The 22,460-nt window shown below is 48.8% G+C and overlaps 2 protein-coding genes across 3 annotated transcripts in view; one reads left to right on the top strand and one right to left on the bottom strand.

The window, feature by feature from the left end:
* LOC143956081 (uncharacterized) overlaps positions 1-9,205 on the bottom strand; it is a 64,918-nt gene extending 55,713 nt beyond the window's left edge. The window contains exons 1-2 of the mRNA XM_077466205.1: positions 9,124-9,205; positions 5,522-5,630 (exon numbers count right to left, since the gene is read on the bottom strand). Coding sequence (XP_077322331.1) covers positions 5,522-5,617 — 96 coding nt within the window. The 5' untranslated portion in view covers positions 5,618-5,630; positions 9,124-9,205. The remainder of the gene's footprint in view (positions 1-5,521; positions 5,631-9,123) is intronic.
* The window catches only part of LOC143955900 (uncharacterized), a 184,872-nt gene that overhangs the window by 149,954 nt on the left and 12,458 nt on the right, over positions 1-22,460 (top strand). The window lies entirely within an intron of this gene.

Raw genomic sequence — 22,460 nt, 5'->3', positions numbered from 1 at the left:
GAGCTGTTGAACCAGGTCTCTGAAATTCCAACAAAATCCAAATCCCCCTCGTACAACAGTATCTCTAGTTCTCCCGTCTTGTCCGCCAGGCTCCTGGCATTGGTGAACATGCCACGTAGTTTAGACCGGGCGCATATTGTCCTCTTATTGGGTGTTCTGAGATTGCAACTAGGACTTGCTACTATACTTAACTCGGGTTTATGTGCTTTAGTCAACTTAGCACTAATAATACCCTAGGGGTGTAACGGATCGGCACCCATCCGCGATCCGAACCGGTCACCCCGCTCGGATCGGCACACGCCGCGATCTCGGCCTTAGGAAAGGCCGGGGCTTCAGCCTAGTTCTGGAGCGGCGGCCATCTTGGTACACCCGCCGGCGTTTCACAATGTGATCGCTCAGTCAAATGACGGAGCGATCACCTGTAAACAAACCGGCGTCATGATGACGCCGGTTCCTCTCTCCCCTCTGTACTGATCTGTACAGTGGAGGGGAGAAATCGGATGGCAGCCACAGCCATCCCAGCAATACCCTGTCAATACTCTGCGATACCTACCCTGCCAATACTCTGCGATACCTACCCTGCCAATACTCTGCGATACCTACCCTGCCAATACTCTGCGATACCTACCCTGCCAATACTCTGCGATACCTACCCTGCCAATACTCTGCCAATACTTACTCTGCGATACCCTGCCAATACTCTGCAAAACCTAATCTGCCAATACTCTGCAATACTTACCCTGCCAATACTATGCGATACCTACCCTGCCAATACTATGCGATACCTACCCTGCCAATACTCTGCGATACCTACCCTGCCAATACTCTGCGATACCTACCCTGCCAATACTCTGCGATACCTACCCTGCCAATACTCTGCGATACCTACCCTGCCAATACTCTGCGAATACTTACTCTGCGATACCCTGCCAATACTCTGCAATACCTAATCTGCCAATACTCTGCAATACTTACCCTGCAATACCCAGCCATACCCATCCATGCTCAGCCAATTTTACATTGGAGGAGATGTATATTGCAGTGGGGACTATATGGTGGTGGAATTTTCACAGGTTTTTGCAAATTCAATTATTATTTGCTGATCCGATCCATGACTCTGATCCGAGGAACGATCCGATCCGTGAGTTTTTTGATCCGTTGCACCCCTAATGCCCCCAATAATAACCTCTGGAATATATTCTGCGCTCACTATCACTACATCTGGACCCTCCCCCCATCGCCTAGTTTAAAAACCCCCTCTAACATTTTGGCCATCTTTACTCCCAGCAGATCTACACCCTCCAGTGTGGGAATCAGAGATGATTTATAAAGGAAACATTTCCCGTACTCAGGACAGGAACAGGGCTTCTCGCCCGTGTGTGTGATCTCTGATGATTATAAAGTTTGGACTTTCTCACACTCGGGCCAGGAATGTGGCTTCTTACCTGTGTGGGATCTCTGATGTATGACCATCGTTGATTTAAAGAACAAACAAAAAACATTTCCCTCACTCAGGACGGGAACCTGGCTTCTCGCCAGTATGTTGTTTTTGATGTTTGTAAAGACTGGACCTATTTAAAAAACATTTCCCGCACTCAGGACAGGAAAATGGCTTCTCCCTAGTGTGCAATCTCTGATGCCTGCAAAAAGTCGACTTATGTGAAAAACATTTCCCGCACTCGGGACAGGAATATTGCTTCTCCTCCGTGTGCAATCTCTGATGCCTGCAAAGACTCGACTTTTTTGAAAAACATTTCCCGCACTCAGGACAGGAATGTGGCTTTTCACCCTTGTGAGACATCTGATGTGTGATCAGAGAAGATTTATGAAGGAAACACGTCTGACACTCAGGACAGGAATACGGCTTCTCACCTGTGTGCACTCCATGATGTCTGTATAGACTGGACTTATTTGAAAAACATTTCCCGCACTCAGAACACGAATACGGTTTCTCACCCTTGTGAGACCTTTGATGTGTGACTAGAGCATTTCTTTGAGAAAAACATTTTCCACACTCTGGACAGGAATGCGGCTTCTCACCCCTGTGAGATCTCTGATGTCTGGAAAGGTTGGTCTTTACTGAAAAACATTTCCCACACTCAGGACAGGAATATGGCTTCTCACCCGTGTGAGATCTGTAATGTACATCCAGTGCTGGTTTATGTAGAAAACATTTCCCGCACTCAGGGCAGGAGTACATCTTCTTGCCCATGTGTAGTCTCTGATGTCTGTAAATACTGGACTTTTTACAGGAAAACTTTTTATGTGTTGGAAGGATGGCACTGTCCCTCATAGTCTGAGGTTCCTCAGGATAAGAGGAATACGATGGTCCGGCACCGTCCCGCACAGTCTGAGGTTCCTCGGGATAAGAGGAATACGATGGTCCGGCACCGTCCCGCACAGTCTGAGGTTCCTCAGGATAAGAGGAATACGATGGTCCGGCACTGTCCCGCACAGTCTGAGGTTCCTCAGGATAAGAGGAATACGATGGTCCGGCACCGTCCCGCACAGTCTGAGGTTCCTCGGGATAAGAGGAATACGATGGTCCGGCACCGTCCCGCACAGTCTGAGGTTCCTCGGGATAAGAGGAATACGATGGTCCGGCACCGTCCCGCACAGTCTGAGGTTCCTCAGGATAAGAGGAATACGATGGTCCGGCACCGTCCCGCACAGTCTGAGGTTCCTCGGGATAAGAGGAATACGATGGTCCGGCACTGTCCCGCACAGTCTGAGGTTCCTCAGGATAAGAGGAATACGATGGTCCGGCACCGTCCCGCACAGTCTGAGGTTCCTCAGGATAAGAGGAATACGATGGTCCGGCACCGTCCCTCACAGTCTGAGGTTCCTCGGGATAAGAGGAATACGATGGTCCGGCACCGTCCCGCACAGTCTGAGGTTCCTCAGGATAAGAGGAATACGATGGTCCGGCACCGTCCCGCACAGTCTGAGGTTCCTCAGGATAAGAGGAATACGATGGTCCATCTACACTGTGTGGTGCCGGATGGACATTTGAGGTAGTCGGGTTTTCTCCTGGACTATACTGTGTGATGTCCTCATCTTCTACTTTACAGTCTGGAGACAAAGTGAGACAATCCTCTGAGGTTTTCCTCATCTCCCGTCCATCTACTAAAATAGAAATACAAAGATTATTACTAGACATCAGCTGATTGGTTCCCCTAAACCAGGACTCCGCCCACATCAGGCAGCTTTGTCTCTGAGGATCTTACAATTCCCCCCTCAAGGTAACTAGTAAATGGCTCCTCTGATCTCCTACCAGATCATTTCTTTATTCATGGACCTTAGTCAGAGAGGGAGGAAACAACGAGAACTGTCTTCTATAGGAGTGACAGTGATGAGGGGATTATAGGACGGGTGTCCCCTCCCCCTCTATCACTCATTGCCATCTAACTGACATGAGATGTATTGCACTTCCTTGCCTGGTCCACAATGTGTTCATGAACAATAGCCTGGGTCATAAAATATTCAAGCTGAGTCCTGAGGGATCTCTCTCCACCCAACGTTTCCAGTAAACAGCAGAAAAAATACCCCTGGTTGATTTTCTGTGCCATAGATACTGCTAAACCCAGAGCACCGAGCAGGAGACCCAAGATCCTTCCCCCAGTTGCCTAGGTTGAGCAATGCCTATAGTGAGAGTCAACATTTTGCTGATCCCCAGAACCTCCATAAATCCAGTCTAGATACATAAATTGTGTCGGCAGCACAGAGAAGGAAGATTATCGGAGAGAAATCCAGGAATACAGGACGGGGAACACAGCTCAGGAAAGTGACCAGGGGATTACAGGCTGATATCACCCAGCCCCCGCCCTACTCTGGACCAATCAGTGAGCAGTATGGGTGGAGGAATGGATTTAGTGTTAATGACCCACCTGTGCTGATCTCTGTAGGAGTGTCCTCCTCTATAAATGTCCCCGTTATTCCATCCTCCTCCATAGACTGCTGATCATCCCTCACATACCTCTCTTCTTCTTCTGATTTCACCTCAAATTCTATATCCATTGGATCTCCACTCTAAACCAAGAAAATGAGAGAGAATATCATCAAAAAAAAAAAAGTTCTACTGTGAAACCAGATAGAAAAACATTGTCTTCACAAGTCCATGTTCTAGAGCCGCGTTTCTCAACTCCAGTCCTCAAGGAGCCCCAACAGGTCATTTTTCTAGGATTTCCATCCAGATGAAACGGCTGTGGAAATTACTAAGGCAGTGAAACTGATCAAATCACCGGTGCAAAATAATGGGAAGACTGAAAACATGACCTGTTAGGGCACCTTAAGGGCTGGAGGTGACAAACACTGTTCTAGATGCAACATTCCACAGACCTTGTAACATCTCTCTGGTGAGTTCCTGTTACTGGATGACTCCCCCATGGTGTCCTGGTACAGATCATTGTGTCCTTCAGGAAACTCCTCCATCACCCCATCCTCATCATCCTCCTCTTTTATCTCTTCTTTAACTTCAACTTTAGGATCTCTCAGGTTTCCACTCTGCATATATAATAAAAATGACATCAATGGTAACAATGCAGATAATGTACAGATCCTAATGATACTATCAGTGATTGTTCCTCATCTACCCGATGATGGTGGGGGATGGTCACCATCCAGACACATCCCTTGTCTGTTACTGGATAATGTCCCAGAATCCTCCTCACCTCTCCTGTCAGCAGCTCCATCATCTTCTTGGTGACTTCTAGAATCTTCTCCATGTTGTGTCTCTCAGGTTTTAGGGAGTCACATGGAGGCACTGTGATGGTCATATGATCACCTGACTTCACAGGAGGAAATCTCTGTATTGGAGAACCAATAGGAATATCATGTTAGAATCCCAGAATCCTCCTCACCTCTCCGGTCAGGTCTGTGTTTTATTAATAGAGATAAGAGTGATGTCATGTGACCTCCCAGAATCCTCCTCACCTCTCCGGTCAGGTCTGTGTTTAATTACTAGAGATAAGAGTGATGTCATGTGACCTCCTCCCAGAATCCTCCTCACCTCTCCGGTCAGGTCTGTGTTTTATTAATAGAGATAAGAGCGATGTCATGTGACCTCCCAGAATCCTCCTCACCTCTCCGGTCAGGTCTGTGTTTTTATTAATAGAGATAAGAGTGATGTCATGTGACCTCCCAGAATCCTCCTCACCTCTCCGGTCAGGTCTGTGTTTTTATTAATAGAGATAAGAGTGATGTCATGTGACCTCCCAGAATCCTCCTCACCTCTCCGGTCAGGTCTGTGTTTTTATTAATAGAGATAAGAGTGATGTCATGTGACCTCCCAGAATCCTCCTCACCTCTCCGGTCAGGTCTGTTTTATTAATAGAGATAAGAGTGATGTCATGTGACCTCCCAGAATCCTCCTCACCTCTCCGGTCAGGTCTGTGTTTTTATTAATAGAGATAAGAGTGATGTCATGTGACCTCCCAGAATCCTCCTAACCTCTCCGGTCAGGTCTGTGTTTTATTAATACAGATAAGAGTGATGTCATGTGACCTCCCAGAATCCTCCTCACCTCTCCGGTCAGCAGGTAGATGATCTCCAGTGTGAGGTTTAGTATCTTCTCGGCCATGTAACTCTGGTTCTCCTCCATCTTCATTCGTAATTTCATCTATACAGGTTTCCTTGTAGACAGATACATTTGGCAAATGAAATTAGGAATTTTTGGGTGGTTTTGGTCACACAATGGTATCAATTTTTAGTTTTAATTGCCCAACATTAGCAAATATATGTGGAAGCCTCACTGCCTCATCAAAGCCCCTCTGTAAAGTCCTAGCTCTAGTCTCTGAGATCCTCCATATTGGAGCATATAAACCAATGGATGAATGAAAGCTTGGAAAGCTTGGGGGTAGCCCATTCCTCCTTAAAGGCACCAGGATACACCAGAAGCCCAGTACAGCGCAATGGCAGCTCAAGGCGCCCAATGTGTTCCTTCCACCATTCCAGCAAGTCAAACAAACATGGCAACCACCCCAATTTATCACCAGCTTTTAGAGTAAAGTGCACAATTATTTTGTACCCATATGACATTTTTATCATTTTTTTCATACCATTAGAGCGTTCTATTGGTGATATTTAATCACTACTGGGTTTTCATTTTTTGGCAAACTAACGGAAAAAAAAAAAAGACAGAAAATTAAAAAAATATATATATACCGTATATACTCGAGTATAAGCCGAGATTTTCAGCCTCTTTTTTGAGGCTGAAAGTGCCCCCCTCGGCTTATACTCGAGTCATCGCTGTCTGCCTGCTCGATCAGCGTGTCGAGCAGACAGACAGCGGACATTCTACCCTTCAAAAGCCGCGCCTCCGCCTTCGCCTGTGATAGGCGGAACACTGAATTACCCAGCAGTCAGTGTTCCGCCCATCACGGACATCCGCTCATCCTCGTACTACGGACGAGGATGAGACGATGTCCGTGATAGGCGGAACACAGGCTGCTGGGAAATTCAGTGTTCCGCCTATCACAGGCGAAGGCGGAGGCGCGGCTTTTGAATTTTAGAATGGCCGCCGAGGCGCCGACGAAGAGCGGCGATCCTGGCAAGGCACGGGACGGAAGCAAGGCAAGGCACGGGACGGGACGGAGGCAAGGAGGCAAGGCACGGCACGGGACGGAGGCAAGGCACGGCACGACACGGGACGGAGGCAAGGAGGCAAGGCACGGCACGGGACGGAGGCAAGGCACGGGACGGAGGCTCGGGACACAGGCTCGGGACACAGGTAGGCTGGACACACACACACACACACACGGACACACGGACACACACACACAGGGATGGATGGATGGAGACACACACACACAGGGATGGATGGATGGAGACACACACACACAGGGATGGATGGATGGATGGAGACACACACACACAGGGATGGATGGATGGATGGAGACACACACACACAGGGATGGATGGATGGATGGACACACACACACACAGGGATGGATGGATGGACACACACACACACAGGGATGGATGGACGGACACACAGGGATGGACGGACACACAGGGATGGACGGACACACAGGGATGGACGGACACACAGGGATGGACGGACACACACACAGGGATGGACAGGCATGTCTCACCCTCGGCTTATACACGAGTCAATAAGTTTGCCAGTTTTTTTGGGGGTAAATTGGGGGCCTCGGCTTATATTCGGGTCGGCCTATACTCGAGTATATACGGTATATCTTTTGATGACGGCCCAAGGCCGAAACGCGTCAGTAATTTTGGATGATGTTATTGCCGTAATGCTCAATTTAATATTTTCTATGGAGAAGCTGTCGAGTTGCCGGCCTGCATGTTCTATGGATCTTTTGTGAGCTTAATTAGCCTGATCACCGACTACTCTACACACCAACTATACTATATAGAGTTAGCCCTTGTACACACGGTCGGAGATTCCGACAACCAAATCCGTCGGATTTTATCCGACGGATCTTGTCCGAAACTGTTGCATACACACGGTCGGACAAAGTTGTCGAAAAATCCGATGTTTCAGAACGTGATGACGTAATTTCTTTACGACGGGGACTACGTTCAGGCTAGTAGCCGATAGCTTTGGTCTAGGAATTTGATCTGAGCATGCGTGGCACTTTGTCCGATCGGAATTCTCCACACATGATTGGAGTATGTCCGATCGGAGCATTTTGTCGGAAAATATTTCCGGCAAGTTGGAAAATTTGGTCCGACAGATATTCCGACGAAAACAGTTCCGACACAGACCACACACAGTCGGAATATCCGACAAAGCGCTCCGATCGGAACACATTCCGTCGGAATCTCCGATCGTGTGTACAAGGGCTTAGAGTCTGGGTGAGTTTTTCTCTTGCCATCTTTCATAGTTTGCTATAAAATTTTGCAAACAAGTAATTTTTCCTTCACTGGTGTACGCAGATGAGGCTGCACTGATGGGAATTGATAGGCTGCACTGGTGGGCACTGATCAGGAGGCACGGATGAGGCTGCACTGAATGGTGGCGCTGATGATAAGGCACTAATTGGCAACACTGGTAGGTGGCACTGGTGGCCACTGATTAGCAGTACCGATGGGCACTGATAGGTGACACTGGTGGGCACTGATTAGCAGTACTGATGGGCACTGATAGGTGACACTGGTGGGCACTGATTAGCAGTACTGATGGGCACTGATAGGTGACACTGGTGGGCACTGATAGGTGACACTGGTGGGCGCTTTTGGAACCAATATCCCTTTAACAGAAGCAGGCGATCGGCTTTCCCCTTTTCTCCTCATGCTGTCAGCACGAAGTGCCCATCCCCGAAGGGGAAGAGCGAGTTATGAATTGGGACGGGCACCTTTTTTTGGGGGGGGGTTTAGCTTTATGCTCCATACTGCTGACCCCTTTACTCCGTCATTGTACTGGCTGCATCTTGCAACGATTGCCCATTTTCTGTCTGTGCGGGGTAATATTTTTCTCCCTGTTCTGTGTGTGGCGAACACTTCGAGAATGTGAAGATTATAAAACAATGACATATTATGTTTAAAGGGGTTGTAAAGGTTTCTTTTTTTATTTTCTAAATAGGTTCCTCTAAGCTAGTGCATTGTTGGTTCACTTACCTTTTCCTTCAATTTCCCTTCTAAATGTTTTTTTTCTTTGTCTGAATATCTCACTTCCTGTTTCTCCTCAATAAACTTCTCACCATCATCCGAGCGGTGGTTAGTCAGCCAGAACAGCTTACTGAGGAGGAACAGGAAGTGAGAAATTCAGACAAAGGAAACAAAGAAAAAAAACATTTATAAGGGAAATCGAAGGAAAGGGTAAGTGAACCAACAATGCACTAGCTTATAGGAACCTATTTACTAAATTAAAAACAAACCTTTACAACCCCTTTAAATGCAGCCCTAAAAAAAAAAAAAAAAAACCCACCCCCCCAAACCCAACAAAAGTCATATAATCCACCAGGTTGCAAAATGTTCCGGCCCGGTAACTGGGGGAATGTTCTGCCCCTGAAGGGGTTAATCTAGGTTCCTGCACTATATATGTGTGTATCATCATCTGCTGGAGATAAAAGACATCACAGTCACTATGGAGGAAGAGGACAGACATGACGGGGGGGGGGGGTTACTGGGTGTAAATAGAAAATAAGAACTTATTACCTCCTCTACTGCCACTTTCAGCAACGTCTCCTCTGTTATTCGTACCTCATGGAACTTCCTGTCTTTATCTAAGATCACTTCCTGTTTGTCCCTGACATCACTTCCTGTCTTCCATAGAGACTTCCTGTCCGGGTAGGAGGTTGAAGATCACTACCTTGTGGAAATCAGAAGAACTGCAGCCCAGAGAACCGTCTTGTAGTGGGAAGGCGGCCCTGTGCTGTGTGTGTATGTACTGTATATCCTTATAGATGGTGACCAATAACATAAAGGGCGCTTTCTCCCGCTGAGCTGAGCACTAATATAAAGGGATCATTCTCTCACTGGCCAATAATATAAGGGGGTTCTTCTCCCACTGGCCACTAATATAAGGGTTTTTTTTCTCCCACTGGCCACTAATATAAGGGGGTCCTTCTCCCACTGGCCACTAATATAAGGTTTTTTTTTCTCCCACTGGCCACTAATATAAGGGGGTCCTTCTCCCACTGGTCACTAATATAAGGGGGTCCTTTTCTCACTGGCCACTAATATAAGGTTTTTTTTTCTCCCACTGGCCACTAATATAAGGGGGTCCTTCTCCCACTGGTCACTAATATAAGGGGGTCCTTTTCTCACTGGCCACTAATATAAGGTTTTTTTTCTCCCACTGGTCACTAATATAAGGGGGTTCTTCTCCCACTGGCTACTAATATGAGGAAGTTCTTCTCTCACTGGCCACTAATATAAGTTTTTTTTTTCTCCCACTGGTCACTAATATAAGGGGGTCCTTCTCACACTGACCATTGATATAAGGGGGTCCTTCTCCCACTGGCCACTAATATAAGGCTTTTTTTCTCCCACTGGTCACTAATATAAGGGGGTCCTTCTTCCACTGGCCACTAATATAAGGGTTTTTTTCTCCCAATAATATAAGGGGGTCCTTCTCCCAATGACCACTAATATAAGGGTTTTTTTCTCCCACTGGTCACTAATATAAGGGGGTCCTTCTTCCACTGGCCACTTATATAAGGGGGTCCTTCTCTCACTGGCCACTAATATAAGGTTTTTTTCTCCCACTGATCACTAATATAAGGGGGTTCTTCTCCCACTGGCCACTAATATGAGGAAGTTCTTCTCTCACTGGCCACTAATATAAGGTTTTTTTTCTCCCACTGGTCACTAATATAAGGGGGTCCTTCTCACACTGACCATTGATATAAGGGGGTCCTTCTCCCACTGGTCACTAATATAAGGGGGTCCTTCTTCCACTGGCCACTAATATAAGGTTTTTTTTCTCCCAATAATATAAGGGGGTCCTTCTCTCAATGGCCACTAATATAAGGTTTTTTTTCTCCCACTGGTCACTAATATAAGGGGGTCCTTTTCTCACTGGCCACTAATATAAGTTTTTTTTTCTCCCACTGGTCACTAATATAAGGGGGTCCTTCTCCCACTGGTCACTAATATAAGGGGGTTCTTCTCCCACTAGCTACTAATATGAGGGAGTTCTTCTCTCACTGGCCACTAATATAAGGTTTTTTTTTCTCCCACTGGTCACTAATATAAGGGGGTCCTTCTCACACTGACCATTGATATAAGGGGGTCCTTCTCCCACTGGCCACTAATATAAGGGTTTTTTTCTCCCACTGGTCACTAATATAAGGGGGTCCTTCTTCCACTGGCCACTAATATAAGGGTTTTTTTCTCCCAATAATATAAGGGGGTCCTTCTCCCAATGACCACTAATATAAGGGTTTTTTTCTCCCACTGGTCACTAATATAAGGGGGTCCTTCTTCCACTGGCCACTAATATAAGGTTTTTTTCTCCCACTGGTCACTAATATAAGGGGGTTCTTCTCCCACTGGCCACTAATATGAGGGAGTTCTTCTCTCACTGGCCACTAATATAAGGTTTTTTTTCTCCCACTGGTCACTAATAAGGGGGTCCTTTTCACACTGACCACTGGTATAAGGGGGTCCTTCTCCCACTGACCACTAATATAAGGGGACCCTTCTCCCACTGACCACTGATATAAGGGGGTCCTTCATGGTCACTAATATAGTTAAATAGTTAGTAAGGTTGAATAAAGACACCAGTCCATCCAGTTCAACCTGAGTGAGTGTCTACAATTGTCCCTATCCCTGTACATTGCACACTCACATCAGTCCCTACCCTCAAGAAGCCCACAATCCAAGGTCCCCATTCATATACTAGGGCTAATTTTGGACAGAACCTACCTGCATGTCTTTGGATTGTGGGAGGAAACCGGAGTACCCGGAGGAAGCCCATGCAGGCACAGGGAGAACATGCAAACTCCAGGCAGGTAGTGCTGTGGTTGGGATTTGAACCAGTGACCCTTTTTACTGCTAGGCAAGAGTGCTAACCACTACACCACTGTGCCGCCCACAATATAAGGGGATCTTTCTCATACTGACCACTAATATAAGGGGTTCCTTCTCCACTGGCCACTAATATAAGGGGATCCGTCTCCCACTGTCCACTAATATAAGGGAGTCCTTCTCCCACTGATATAAGGGGATCCTTCTCCCACTGGCTATTAATATAACAGTTTTTTTCTCCCACTGACCACTAATATAATGGGATCCTTCTCCTACTGTCCACTAATATAAGGGGTCCTTCTCCCACTGGCCACTAATATAAGGGGATCCTTCTCCCACTGTCCACTAATATAAGGGGTCCTTCTCCCACTGGCCACTAATATAAGGGGATCCTTCTCCCACTGTCCACTAATATAAGGGGTCCTTCTCCCACTGGCCACTAATATAAGTGGGTCCTTCTCCCACTGGTCACTAATATAAGGGGGTTCTTCTCCCACTGGCTACTAATATGAGGGAGTTCTTCTCTCACTGGCCACTAATATAAGGGGGTCCTTCTCCCACTGGCCACTAATATAAGGGGGTCCTTCTCACACTGGCCACTAATATAAGGGGATTCATCTCCCACTGGCCACTAATATAAGGGGGTCCTTCTCACACTGACCACTAATATAAGTGGATCCTTCTCCCACTGGCCACTAATATAAGGGGGTCCTTCTCACACTGACCACTAATATAAGGGGACCCTTCTCCCACTGGCCCCTGACAATCATTCAGCTTGTTCCCTGGTCACACTCTGGTCACTTTCACTTACCACAGGAACATAAAGTAGACCAGGGACATCCAACCTGCGGCCCGCCTCAGAAAGTTAAGCATGTGGCCTGAGCCTGCCTGGAGTGACGCCCGGGGAAGCCGTGCAAGCACATCAGGCATGTTGGCTGACACAATCAAGCACGGCTCTTGCTTGTCCGTAGGGACACCGTGGATGACGTGCAAACGTGGCAACCCATATTGACAAGCCAGGCAAATGCACGTCTGGAGAGATTCCCGAGACTGCCGTGTTTGCATTAGCACCGGCAGCAGAGAATGCAGGGGCGCCAGCTAAATGTAAATGTTGCGTGGCCGGATCTGGGGAGGGGGCTGAGGTGGGCTATGCTCCCTCCCCCCCAGATCTCAATTGCTGTGCCAGATGTGAGGGTAGGAGTTAATACCTCCCCAGTTCTTTAGGTTTTGGCGGGCTTTTCTCTAGGTTCAACCCAATGATCCTGTAATATAAAAGAGGGACAGGGGTCAGGAGGGAGAGTCTGGGGCCCATAATAACTCAGAGAGAAAGAGAGAGGTCCGGGGCCCGTAAGGGAAAGAGACGGAGAATGGCACCCATGAGGAACAAAAGAACATTGCTTACTACTACTACTGGTATGTAAAGACCTTCAGAGCTTGGGGGCCTCCCTGAAGGCACCAGCGGCTGGAGAATACCTCTGACGGACTCTGTACTACAAATGGACTACACAGTACATTCCAAGAGGGGGCGGGGGAGAAAAGCTCACAAACTCAATTACCAAATAAAGGTTTAGGTTTTAAAGCATGGGAAAAAGCTATCCCATCAATTCTCCAAAGTCAAAGCTTCAGATGGGGTGGGTGACCCAGGGAGGGTGTGACACAGTTCCCCAACACCCAGCAGCTCTTAGAATCCTGGGTGATAGGAATACCCATTCCACTTTTGAGCGGTAAATATACCATCATTGGCTCACCCAATGCTATCTACATTGACACGTTTTTTAACTCTGAATTCATGTAAATTCTTCCAGATCCACCTGTCCCCCTGAAGAGACCATATGTTGGTCGAAACGCGTCGGCGCTCAACTACTATATAATATTATAACAATGTATAACTATACATGTTTGTTTTATTGGATTGTGGAATATGTAATATGTATTCTCTGAACCAGATGATATACTGTACACACTGTTTCGAACTATACTATGACATTGGACATTTTTTGAATAAATCAATTTCTGATATTTGAATTTGCTATTCCGCTGCCAAAAAGCCCCATCGGGGAAATCCTTTCTTTTTTTTTGTACAGATCTTGCTTGGCTTTCCTCTGTACTCCAGTGCCCGCCCAGGAAGACTCTACCACATGCGTATTCATATCCAGATAAGTGAGACCTGTTTCTCTTTTATTTTGCCTTTTCTGTGTGTCCTGAGGAAGCAGATCAGTGAAACGCGTTGACACACAGGGGCTTACTAACCTGAAACTTTGATCTTGTAACAATAACGACATGTCCAAAGTATTGGGTCCTTGTTGGCCATAGTTTCTACATATATGAATACATGTTTTTTTAATGACACGTGTTAATGTATATTTCTGGATTTTATCTTTTTCTATCAATAAAATATGATTTTTTTTTTTATACAGTATATACATTGTGGTCCAATCTGCCTTTAAAGTCCAACTTATTGGTTCTTTTTTTTTTGTTTCCAGGGATGTAGGAAAGAATAATCTTCCTGCATGTTGGACTTTATGTTTTGCACTTTTCCAGGTAAAGTTTTGAAACCTTGTTCCAGCCTGGTTTGAAGTTACTGGAAGGGGTTTAATGCAAGTAACCATCACCATTTCATAGTTCAGGTCACTGAGGTACTTTGGGGGTACGAAGACATCAGTACAAGAATAATACAGTGTGAGGACACACGTGGTTACCTAGGGTAATGGAAGTTTAACAAGCAGCCTGTCATTAAGCATGTGCCTGAGATAGTGGGGTAGCCTCTTGCTGGAGGGAGCTGTTGTCTGCCCCCTCTCCGGGACCGGTCCGTCTCCCTCAGCAAGTCCACGATATGTGCTCGGGTGGGACTCCATTCCCTTATTGCAAGTGAGGTAGTGGCAGGGCTGGACTGGGACAGAAATTTGGCCCTGGAATTCATCCAGACCGGCCCACTTACATTTTGAGTGTCCCATCAGCACCCACATACATCAGAGTGTCCCATCACCAGCCCCCTTACAACAGAGTGTCCGATCAGCATCCCTTACATCAGAGTGTCCCATCACCAGCCCCCTTACATCAGAGTGTCCCATCACCAGCCCCCTTATATCAGAGTGTCCCATTACAAGCCCCCTTACATCAGAGCGTCCCATCACCAGCCCCCTTACGTCAGAGTGTCCCATCACCAGCCCCCTTACATCAGAGTGTCCCATTACAAGCCCCCTTACATCAGAGTGTCCCATCAGCAGCCCCCTTACATCAGAGAGTCCCATGAGCACCTGCTTACATCAGAGTGTCCCATCACCAGCCCCCTTACATCAGAGTGTCCCATCAGCACCTCCTTACATCAGAGTGTCCCACCACCAGCCTCCTTACATCAGAGTGTCCCATCACCAGCCTCCTTACATCAGAGTGTCCCATCACCAGCCCCCTTACAACAGAGTGTCCCATTACCAGCCCCCTTACATCAGAGTGTCCCATCACCAGCCTCCTTACATCAGAGTGTCCCACCACCAGCCTCCTTACATCAGAGTGTCCCATCACCAGCCTCCTTACATCAGAGTGTCCCATCAACAGCCCCCTTACATCAGAGTGTCCCATCACCAGCCCCCTTACATCAGAGTGTCCCATTACAAGCCCCCTTACATCAGAGCGTCCCATCAACAGCCCCCTTACATCAGAGTGTCCCATCACCAGCCCCCTTACATCAGAGTGTCCCATCAACAGCCCCCTTACATCAGAGTGTCCCATCACCAGCCCCCTTATATCAGAGTGTCCCATCAGCAGCCCCCTTACATCAGAGAGTCCCATGAGCACCTGCTTACATCAGAGTGTCCCATCACCAGCCCCCTTACATCAGAGTGTCCCATCAGCACCCCCTTACATCAGAGTGTCCCATCACCAGCCTCCTTACATCAGAGTGTCCCATCAGCAGCCCCCTTACATCAGAGTGTCCCATCACCAGCCTCCTTACATCAGAGTGTCCCATCACCAGCCCCCTTATATCAGAGTGTCCCATCACCAGCCCCCTTACATCAGAGTGTCCCATTACCAGACCCCTTACATCAGAGTGTCTCATGAGCAGTCCCCTTACATCAGAGTGTCCCATCAGCACCCCCTTACATCAGAGTATCCCATTAGCACCCCCTTACATCAGAGTGTCCCATCACCAGCCCTTTTTACATCAGAGTGGCCCACTGAGCCATCGGCCCACCGGGAAACTCCCAGTAGTCCCGATGGCCAGTATATGCCTGGGTAGTGGTGATACGCTGGACAGTAGTGATGGACGAACTTCCGACGGGACGTTTCGCGAACGCGAAACGCGAACGGACACAAACGTTCGCGAAAACGACCGTTCGCCGCGGGCTCCATTGACTTCAATGGGAGGCGAATTTCGCAAACCTTTAGGTCGAATTTGCGGCCACGGGGTAATTATTAGGGGGTAGCACGTAGTCCCACCACCTGGACAATAGCATAATACATGTATGAGGTGAATTTGGGATCGATAACTACAAGCATTTTTTTTTTATTTGGGAAATTGTTCTGACAATTCAGGACTATGGAGCTAATGAAGGCAATGGAGGAGAGGGAAGGTCAGGGACCAGGGTAGGCAAACAAGAGGGTGCAGGAGATACAGAGCACTGACAGCAGCACCGTAATACAGAGCACTGACATCAGCACCGTGACATACAGCGCTGACAGCAGCTCCGTGACATACAGCGCTGACAGCAGCTCCGTGACATACAGCGCTGACAGCAGCTCCGTGACATACAGCGCTGACAGCAGCTCCGTGACATACAGCGCTGACAGCAGCTCCGTGACATACAGCGCTGACAGCAGCACCGTGACATACAGCGCTGACAGCAGCTCCGTGACATACAGCGCTGACAGCAGCTCCGTGACATACAGCGCTGACAGCAGCTCCGTGACATACAGCACTGACAGCAGCTCCGTGACATACAGCGCTGACAGCAGCTCCGTGACATACAGCGCTGACAGCAGCACCGTGACATACAGCGCTGACAGCAGCTCCGTGACATACAGCGCTGACAGCAGCTCCGTGACATACAGCGCTGACAGCAGCTCCGTGACATACAGCGCTGACAGCAGCTCCGTGACATACAGCGCTGACAGCAGCTCCGTGACATACAGCGCTGACAGCAGCTCCGTGACATACAGCGCTGACAGCAGCTCCGTGACATACAGCGCTGACAGCAGCTCCGTGACATACAGCGCTGACAGCAGCTCCGTGACATACAGCGCTGACAGCAGCTCCGTGACATACAGCGCTGACAGCAGCTCCGTGACATACAGCGCTGACAGCAGCACCGTAAGCAGCCCCAGGAGGAAGTCAGCACAGCACAGGGATGGTGTGATCCCCTCATAATAAGAACCCCCAGGAGGAAGTCAGCACAGCACAGGGATGGTGGGAGCCCCTCATAATAAGAACACCCAGGAGGAAGTCAGCACAGCACAGGGATGGTGGGAACCCCTCATAATAAGCAGCCCCAGTAGAAATATGACACCGCTCAACCTCTTCAAAGAGGAGGGTAGGGGCATATAGTACGGTGTGCTTTTTTGGGTCAGGGAAGTGAGCCAAATGAATTAAGAAGGTCTGTGTGCTTGATTCCAAAAATTGTTTATAGACATATACATGGTCTACTGATCACATGTGTTGAATTCCTCCGAGATCCATGCCTCATTCATTTTTAGAAATGTGAGGTAGTTAACACTGTGGTGAGCTAGGCGAGTACGCTTATCGGTCACAATCCCCCCTGCTGCGCTGAACGTCCTTTCGGACAGGACACTGGATGAGGGGCAAGCCAACAGTTCGATTGCAAATTGGGCAAGCTCTGGCCAGAGGTCAAGCCTGCCCACCCAGTAGTCTAGGGGTTCATCACTCCTCAGAGCGTCCACATCGGCCGTTAACCCAATGTAGTCGGACACCTGACGGTCTAGGCGTTCCCTGATGCTGGATCCGGATGACACCTGTCGATGGGTCGGCTGAAAGAATGACCTCATATCCGAAGTCACCAACACATCTTCAAACCGGCCTCTTCTTGCAGGCGCTGTTGGATTGGTACCCGCAAATCCTTCTCTGGGAGTGGGAATTGCTCCTCTGCCAGCGCACGCAAAAGCAGAATGCAGCATTTCTCGAAGCAAGGCCTGGAAGTGCTGCATTCTGACAGCCCTCTGCGACGGCGGTAACATTTCCGCCATTTTGTGTTTGTACCGGGGGTCTAAGTACGTTGCCACCCAGTACTGGTCCTTGACCCTCATGCTTTTTATACGGGGGTCCCTATTAAAACACTGGAGCATGAAGGCCCCCATTTGCACTAAAGTGGAAGCGGTGTGGTGGCCTGGCTCCTGCTCATCATCCAGGATAATGTCGTCCTCTTCATTCTCCTCTCCCCATCCTCGCACAACAGGGATCCCAGAAAGGTTTAAAGCATGCTCTTCTTGCTCCTGCTCATCCGCCCCGGCACCATCCTCCTCTGACTCCTCATCAGACTCCTGTTGTTGACTTGTCTCAGATAGAGTAGCCCCCCCTGGGAATTCATCCAGCATTGCGACTTCCTCATCTTCCCGCTCCTGCTCCTCCACAGCCTGATCAATGACACGACGCAATGCACGCTCCAGAAAGAAGGCATAAGGTACCATGTCACTGATGGCGCCATGGCTGCGACTGACCAGTTTGGTGATCTCCTCAAATGGCCGCAGAAGTCTGCATGTGTCGCGCATGAGCAGCCACTGGCGCGGTGAAAAAAAACCCAGCTCCCCAGAACCGTTTCTTTCGCAGAGTTCATACAGGTAGACGTTAACTGCACGTTTCTGCTGGAGCAGCCTATCAAGCATATAGAAGGTTGAGTTCCATCGCGTCGGGCAATCGCAAATAAGACGTCTGACCGGCAGATGGTGTCGCCGCTGAATGTCAGCAAGGCGAGCCATGGCCGTGTAAGATCTTCTGAAATGGGCCGAGATTTTCCTTGCCTGCCGCAAGATGTCCTGGACCCCAGGGTATTTGACAAGGAATCGCTGCACGACCAAGTTTAAGACGTGTGCCATGCACGGCACGTGCGTGATTTTGCCCTGTTTCAATGCGCTAAGCAGATTGGCACCGTTGTCACACACCACTTTACCAACTGTCAAATTGAGCGGTGTTAGCCACTCATCTGCCTGTGAACGCAAAGCTGAAAGGAGTGCCGGGCCAGTGTGGCTCTTTGCTTCCAGGCACAACAGACGCAGCACGGCATGGCAACGTCTCACCTGGCATGTGGAATAGGTTCTGGGGAGCTTGGGCGGTGCAGTGGAAGAGACGCTAGCAGCGGAAAAGGAGGAGGCAGCTGAGGAGGAGAGGGAGGAGGATGGAGTAGGAGGAGGAGAAGAAGAGTCAGGCCTGCATGCAATCCGTGGCGGTAAAACCAAATCTACACGGGTGCCACGGGTTACATGCTTGACGGCCGTCAGAAGGTTCACCCAGTGGGCAGTAAAACTGATATACCTTCCCTGCCCGTGTTTGCTAGACCACGTGTCTGTGGTCAGATGTATCTTGGCACCGACACTGTGTGCCAGAGATACATTCACTTGCCGCTGAACATGGCCATATAGCTCTGGGATGCCCTTCTCTGAGAAATACTTCCTTCCTGGGACCTTCCATTGTGGTGTTCCAATGGCCACAAATTTGCGAAAGGCCTCCGAGTCCACCAGTTTATATGGCAGTAGTTGGCGGGCTATGAGTTCTGACAAGCCAGCCGCCAACCGTTGGGCAAGAGGGTTATCCGGCGTCATCATTTTTTTACGCTCAAACATTAGGCCCACGGAAGCCTGCCTTTTTGCAGAAAAATGTGAGCTTGGCGTGATGGAAGGTGGAGTGGAGGACAATTGTGAGGAGAGAGGAGAAGGAGAAGTAGAAGACGAGGCTGGACGGTGAGAGCCTGCAGTGTGGCTTTGTGTGTTCCGTTGCTCCCACTGGGCTCGGTGATGGCTGCTCATGTGCCTTCTTAAGGCGGTCGTCCCTAGGTGAGTATTGGGCTTACCGCGACTAACGCGTTGACTGCAAAGATTGCAGATGGCAACGCTATTGTCAGCAGCGGACACGTTAAAAAAAGCCCACACTGCGGAGCCATGTGCCGGTGTCCTGGGAGCGCCAGATGTGACCGTACATGGTCGATGACTCGCTCCTGATACATTTGCAGTCTGCTTTGTCCCTGCTGTGCAATGTAAGTCATTGCTGCTTCTCCTCCCTATCTGCTGGTCCATATCTCCCTCTGAACTCCCCTCCTCTTCCTCTCTTGTGGGCACCCACGTGACATCACTAGACACGTCATCATCAACGTCACCTTCCCCACCGCTATAAGTAGAGTAGGCAGCAACACCGGGGACCAACCTCCTCCTTGGGCTGATCTGGGTACTGGCGTCAGACTGCTGAGTAGCGCTTGTTGCTACCTCCTCTTCCTGATCCAATACCAAGAGTGGCTGCGCATCAGAAATGTCCTCTTGATATGGATCGGAAAATAATTCCAGTGACTCAAGCGGAAGGTATGTGGTGGTGGTGTTGTTGGTGGTAGTGTCTTTGGGGGTGCACATAGCAGAGAGTGAAGAAGAGGGTGCAGATCGAGAGGATGAGGAGGGTGCAGAAGAGTAAGGCTGAGCGAGCCACTCAACCAAGTCTGGTGCATCCTTTAAAGTAATTGAACGCACCTTCTGCAACTTCCCACTTTGGCTCAAGCCTGTTGCTCCTGCCCTACCCCTACCACCCCTGCGGAAGGGCCTGCCTCTTCCTCTGCATGTCATTTTTTAAATGACCCTGTGACAAAACTCTTAGTCCCTATACCGCTGAAGGACTGCTGCAGTATAGGTGAGCGGTCAGCAGTGGTGCACGTCAACCCTATCTATTGTGGACCTATAGCGGTCCTTACAGAACAGCAGACTGTACCGCACTCAAGCCTATGTACCGTAGCACCCTATACCAAGTTACCAGTCCTTATAAGAACTTTTGTGGACCAAGCAGGTTGTGTATTAGTGTTTAGCAGACTGTACGTCAGTCCCTATACCGCTGAAGGACTGCTGCAGTATAGGTGAGCGGTCAGCAGTGGTGCACGTCAACCCTATCTATTGTGGACCGATAGCGGTCCTTACAGAACAGCAGACTGTACCGCACTCAAGCCTATGTACCGTAGCACCCTATACCAAGTTACCAGTCCTTATAAGAACTTTTGTGGACCAAGCAGGTTGTGTATTAGTGTTTAGCAGACTGTACGTCAGTCCCTATACCGCTGAAGGACTGCTGCAGTATAGGTGAGCGGTCAGCAGTGGTGCACGTCAACCCTATCTATTGTGGACCGATAGCGGTCCTTACAGAACAGCAGACTGTACCGCACTCAAGCCTATGTACCGTAGCACCCTATACCAAGTTACCAGTCCTTATAAGAACTTTTGTGGACCAAGCAGGTTGTGTATTAGTGTTTAGCAGACTGTACGTCAGTCCCTATACCGCTGAAGGACTGCTGCAGTATAGGGCAGCGGTCAGCAGTGGTGCACGTCAACCCTATCTATTGTGGACCGATAGCGGTCCTTACAGAACAGCAGACTGTACCGCACTCAAGCCTATGTACCGTAGCACCCTATACCAAGTTACCAGTCCTTATAAGAACTTTTGTGGAACAAGCAGGTTGTGTGTTAGTGATTAGCAGACTGTACGTCAGTCCCTATACCGCTGAAGGACTGCTGCAGTATAGGGCAGCGGTCAGCAGTGGTGCACGTCAACCCTATCTATTGTGGACCGATAGCGGTCCTTACAGAACAGCAGACTGTACCGCACTCAAGCCTATGTACCGTAGCACCCTATACCAAGTTACCAGTCCTTATAAGAACTTTTGTGGAACAAGCAGGTTGTGTGTTAGTGATTAGCAGACTGTACGTCAGTCCCTATACCGCTGAAGGACTGCTGCAGTATAGGTGAGCGGTCAGCAGTGGTGCACGTCAACCCTATCTATTGTGGACCGATAGCGGTCCTTACAGAACAGCAGACTGTACCGCACTCAAGCCTATGTACCGTAGCACCCTATACCAAGTTACCAGTCCTTATAAGAACTTTTGTGGACCAAGCAGGTTGTGTATTAGTGTTTAGCAGACTGTACGTCAGTCCCTATACCGCTGAAGGACTGCTGCAGTATAGGGCAGCGGTCAGCAGTGGTGCACGTCAACCCTATCTATTGTGGACCGATAGCGGTCCTTACAGAACAGCAGACTGTACCGCACTCAAGCCTATGTACCGTAGCACCCTATACCAAGTTACCAGTCCTTATAAGAACTTTTGTGGAACAAGCAGGTTGTGTGTTAGTGATTAGCAGACTGTACGTCAGTCCCTATACCGCTGAAGGACTGCTGCAGTATAGGTGAGCGGTCAGCAGTGGTGCACGTCAACCCTATCTATTGTGGACCGATAGCGGTCCTTACAGAACAGCAGACTGTACCGCACTCAAGCCTATGTACCGTAGCACCCTATACCAAGTTACCAGTCCTTATAAGAACTTTTGTGGACCAAGCAGGTTGTGTATTAGTGTTTAGCAGACTGTACGTCAGTCCCTATACCGCTGAAGGACTGCTGCAGTATAGGGCAGCGGTCAGCAGTGGTGCACGTCAACCCTATCTATTGTGGACCGATAGCGGTCCTTACAGAACAGCAGACTGTACCGCACTCAAGCCTATGTACCGTAGCACCCTATACCAAGTTACCAGTCCTTATAAGAACTTTTGTGGACCAAGCAGGTTGTGTATTAGTGTTTAGCAGACTGTACGTCAGTCCCTATACCGCTGAAGGACTGCTGCAGTATAGGGCAGCGGTCAGCAGTGGTGCACGTCAACCCTATCTATTGTGGACCGATAGCGGTCCTTACAGAACAGCAGACTGTACCGCACTCAAGCCTATGTACCGTAGCACCCTATACCAAGTTACCAGTCCTTATAAGAACTTTTGTGGAACAAGCAGGTTGTGTGTTAGTGATTAGCAGACTGTACGTCAGTCCCTATACCGCTGAAGG

Source organism: Lithobates pipiens, unplaced genomic scaffold (genome assembly GCF_037356315.1).
Source record: "Lithobates pipiens isolate NorthernLeopardFrog02 unplaced genomic scaffold, aLitPip1_a1.2 Scaffold_35, whole genome shotgun sequence".
In the NCBI taxonomy this organism is placed as follows: domain Eukaryota; kingdom Metazoa; phylum Chordata; class Amphibia; order Anura; family Ranidae; genus Lithobates; species Lithobates pipiens.
Note: the sequence above shows the minus strand (reverse complement) of the source record. Positions and strands in the feature narration are given on the sequence as shown.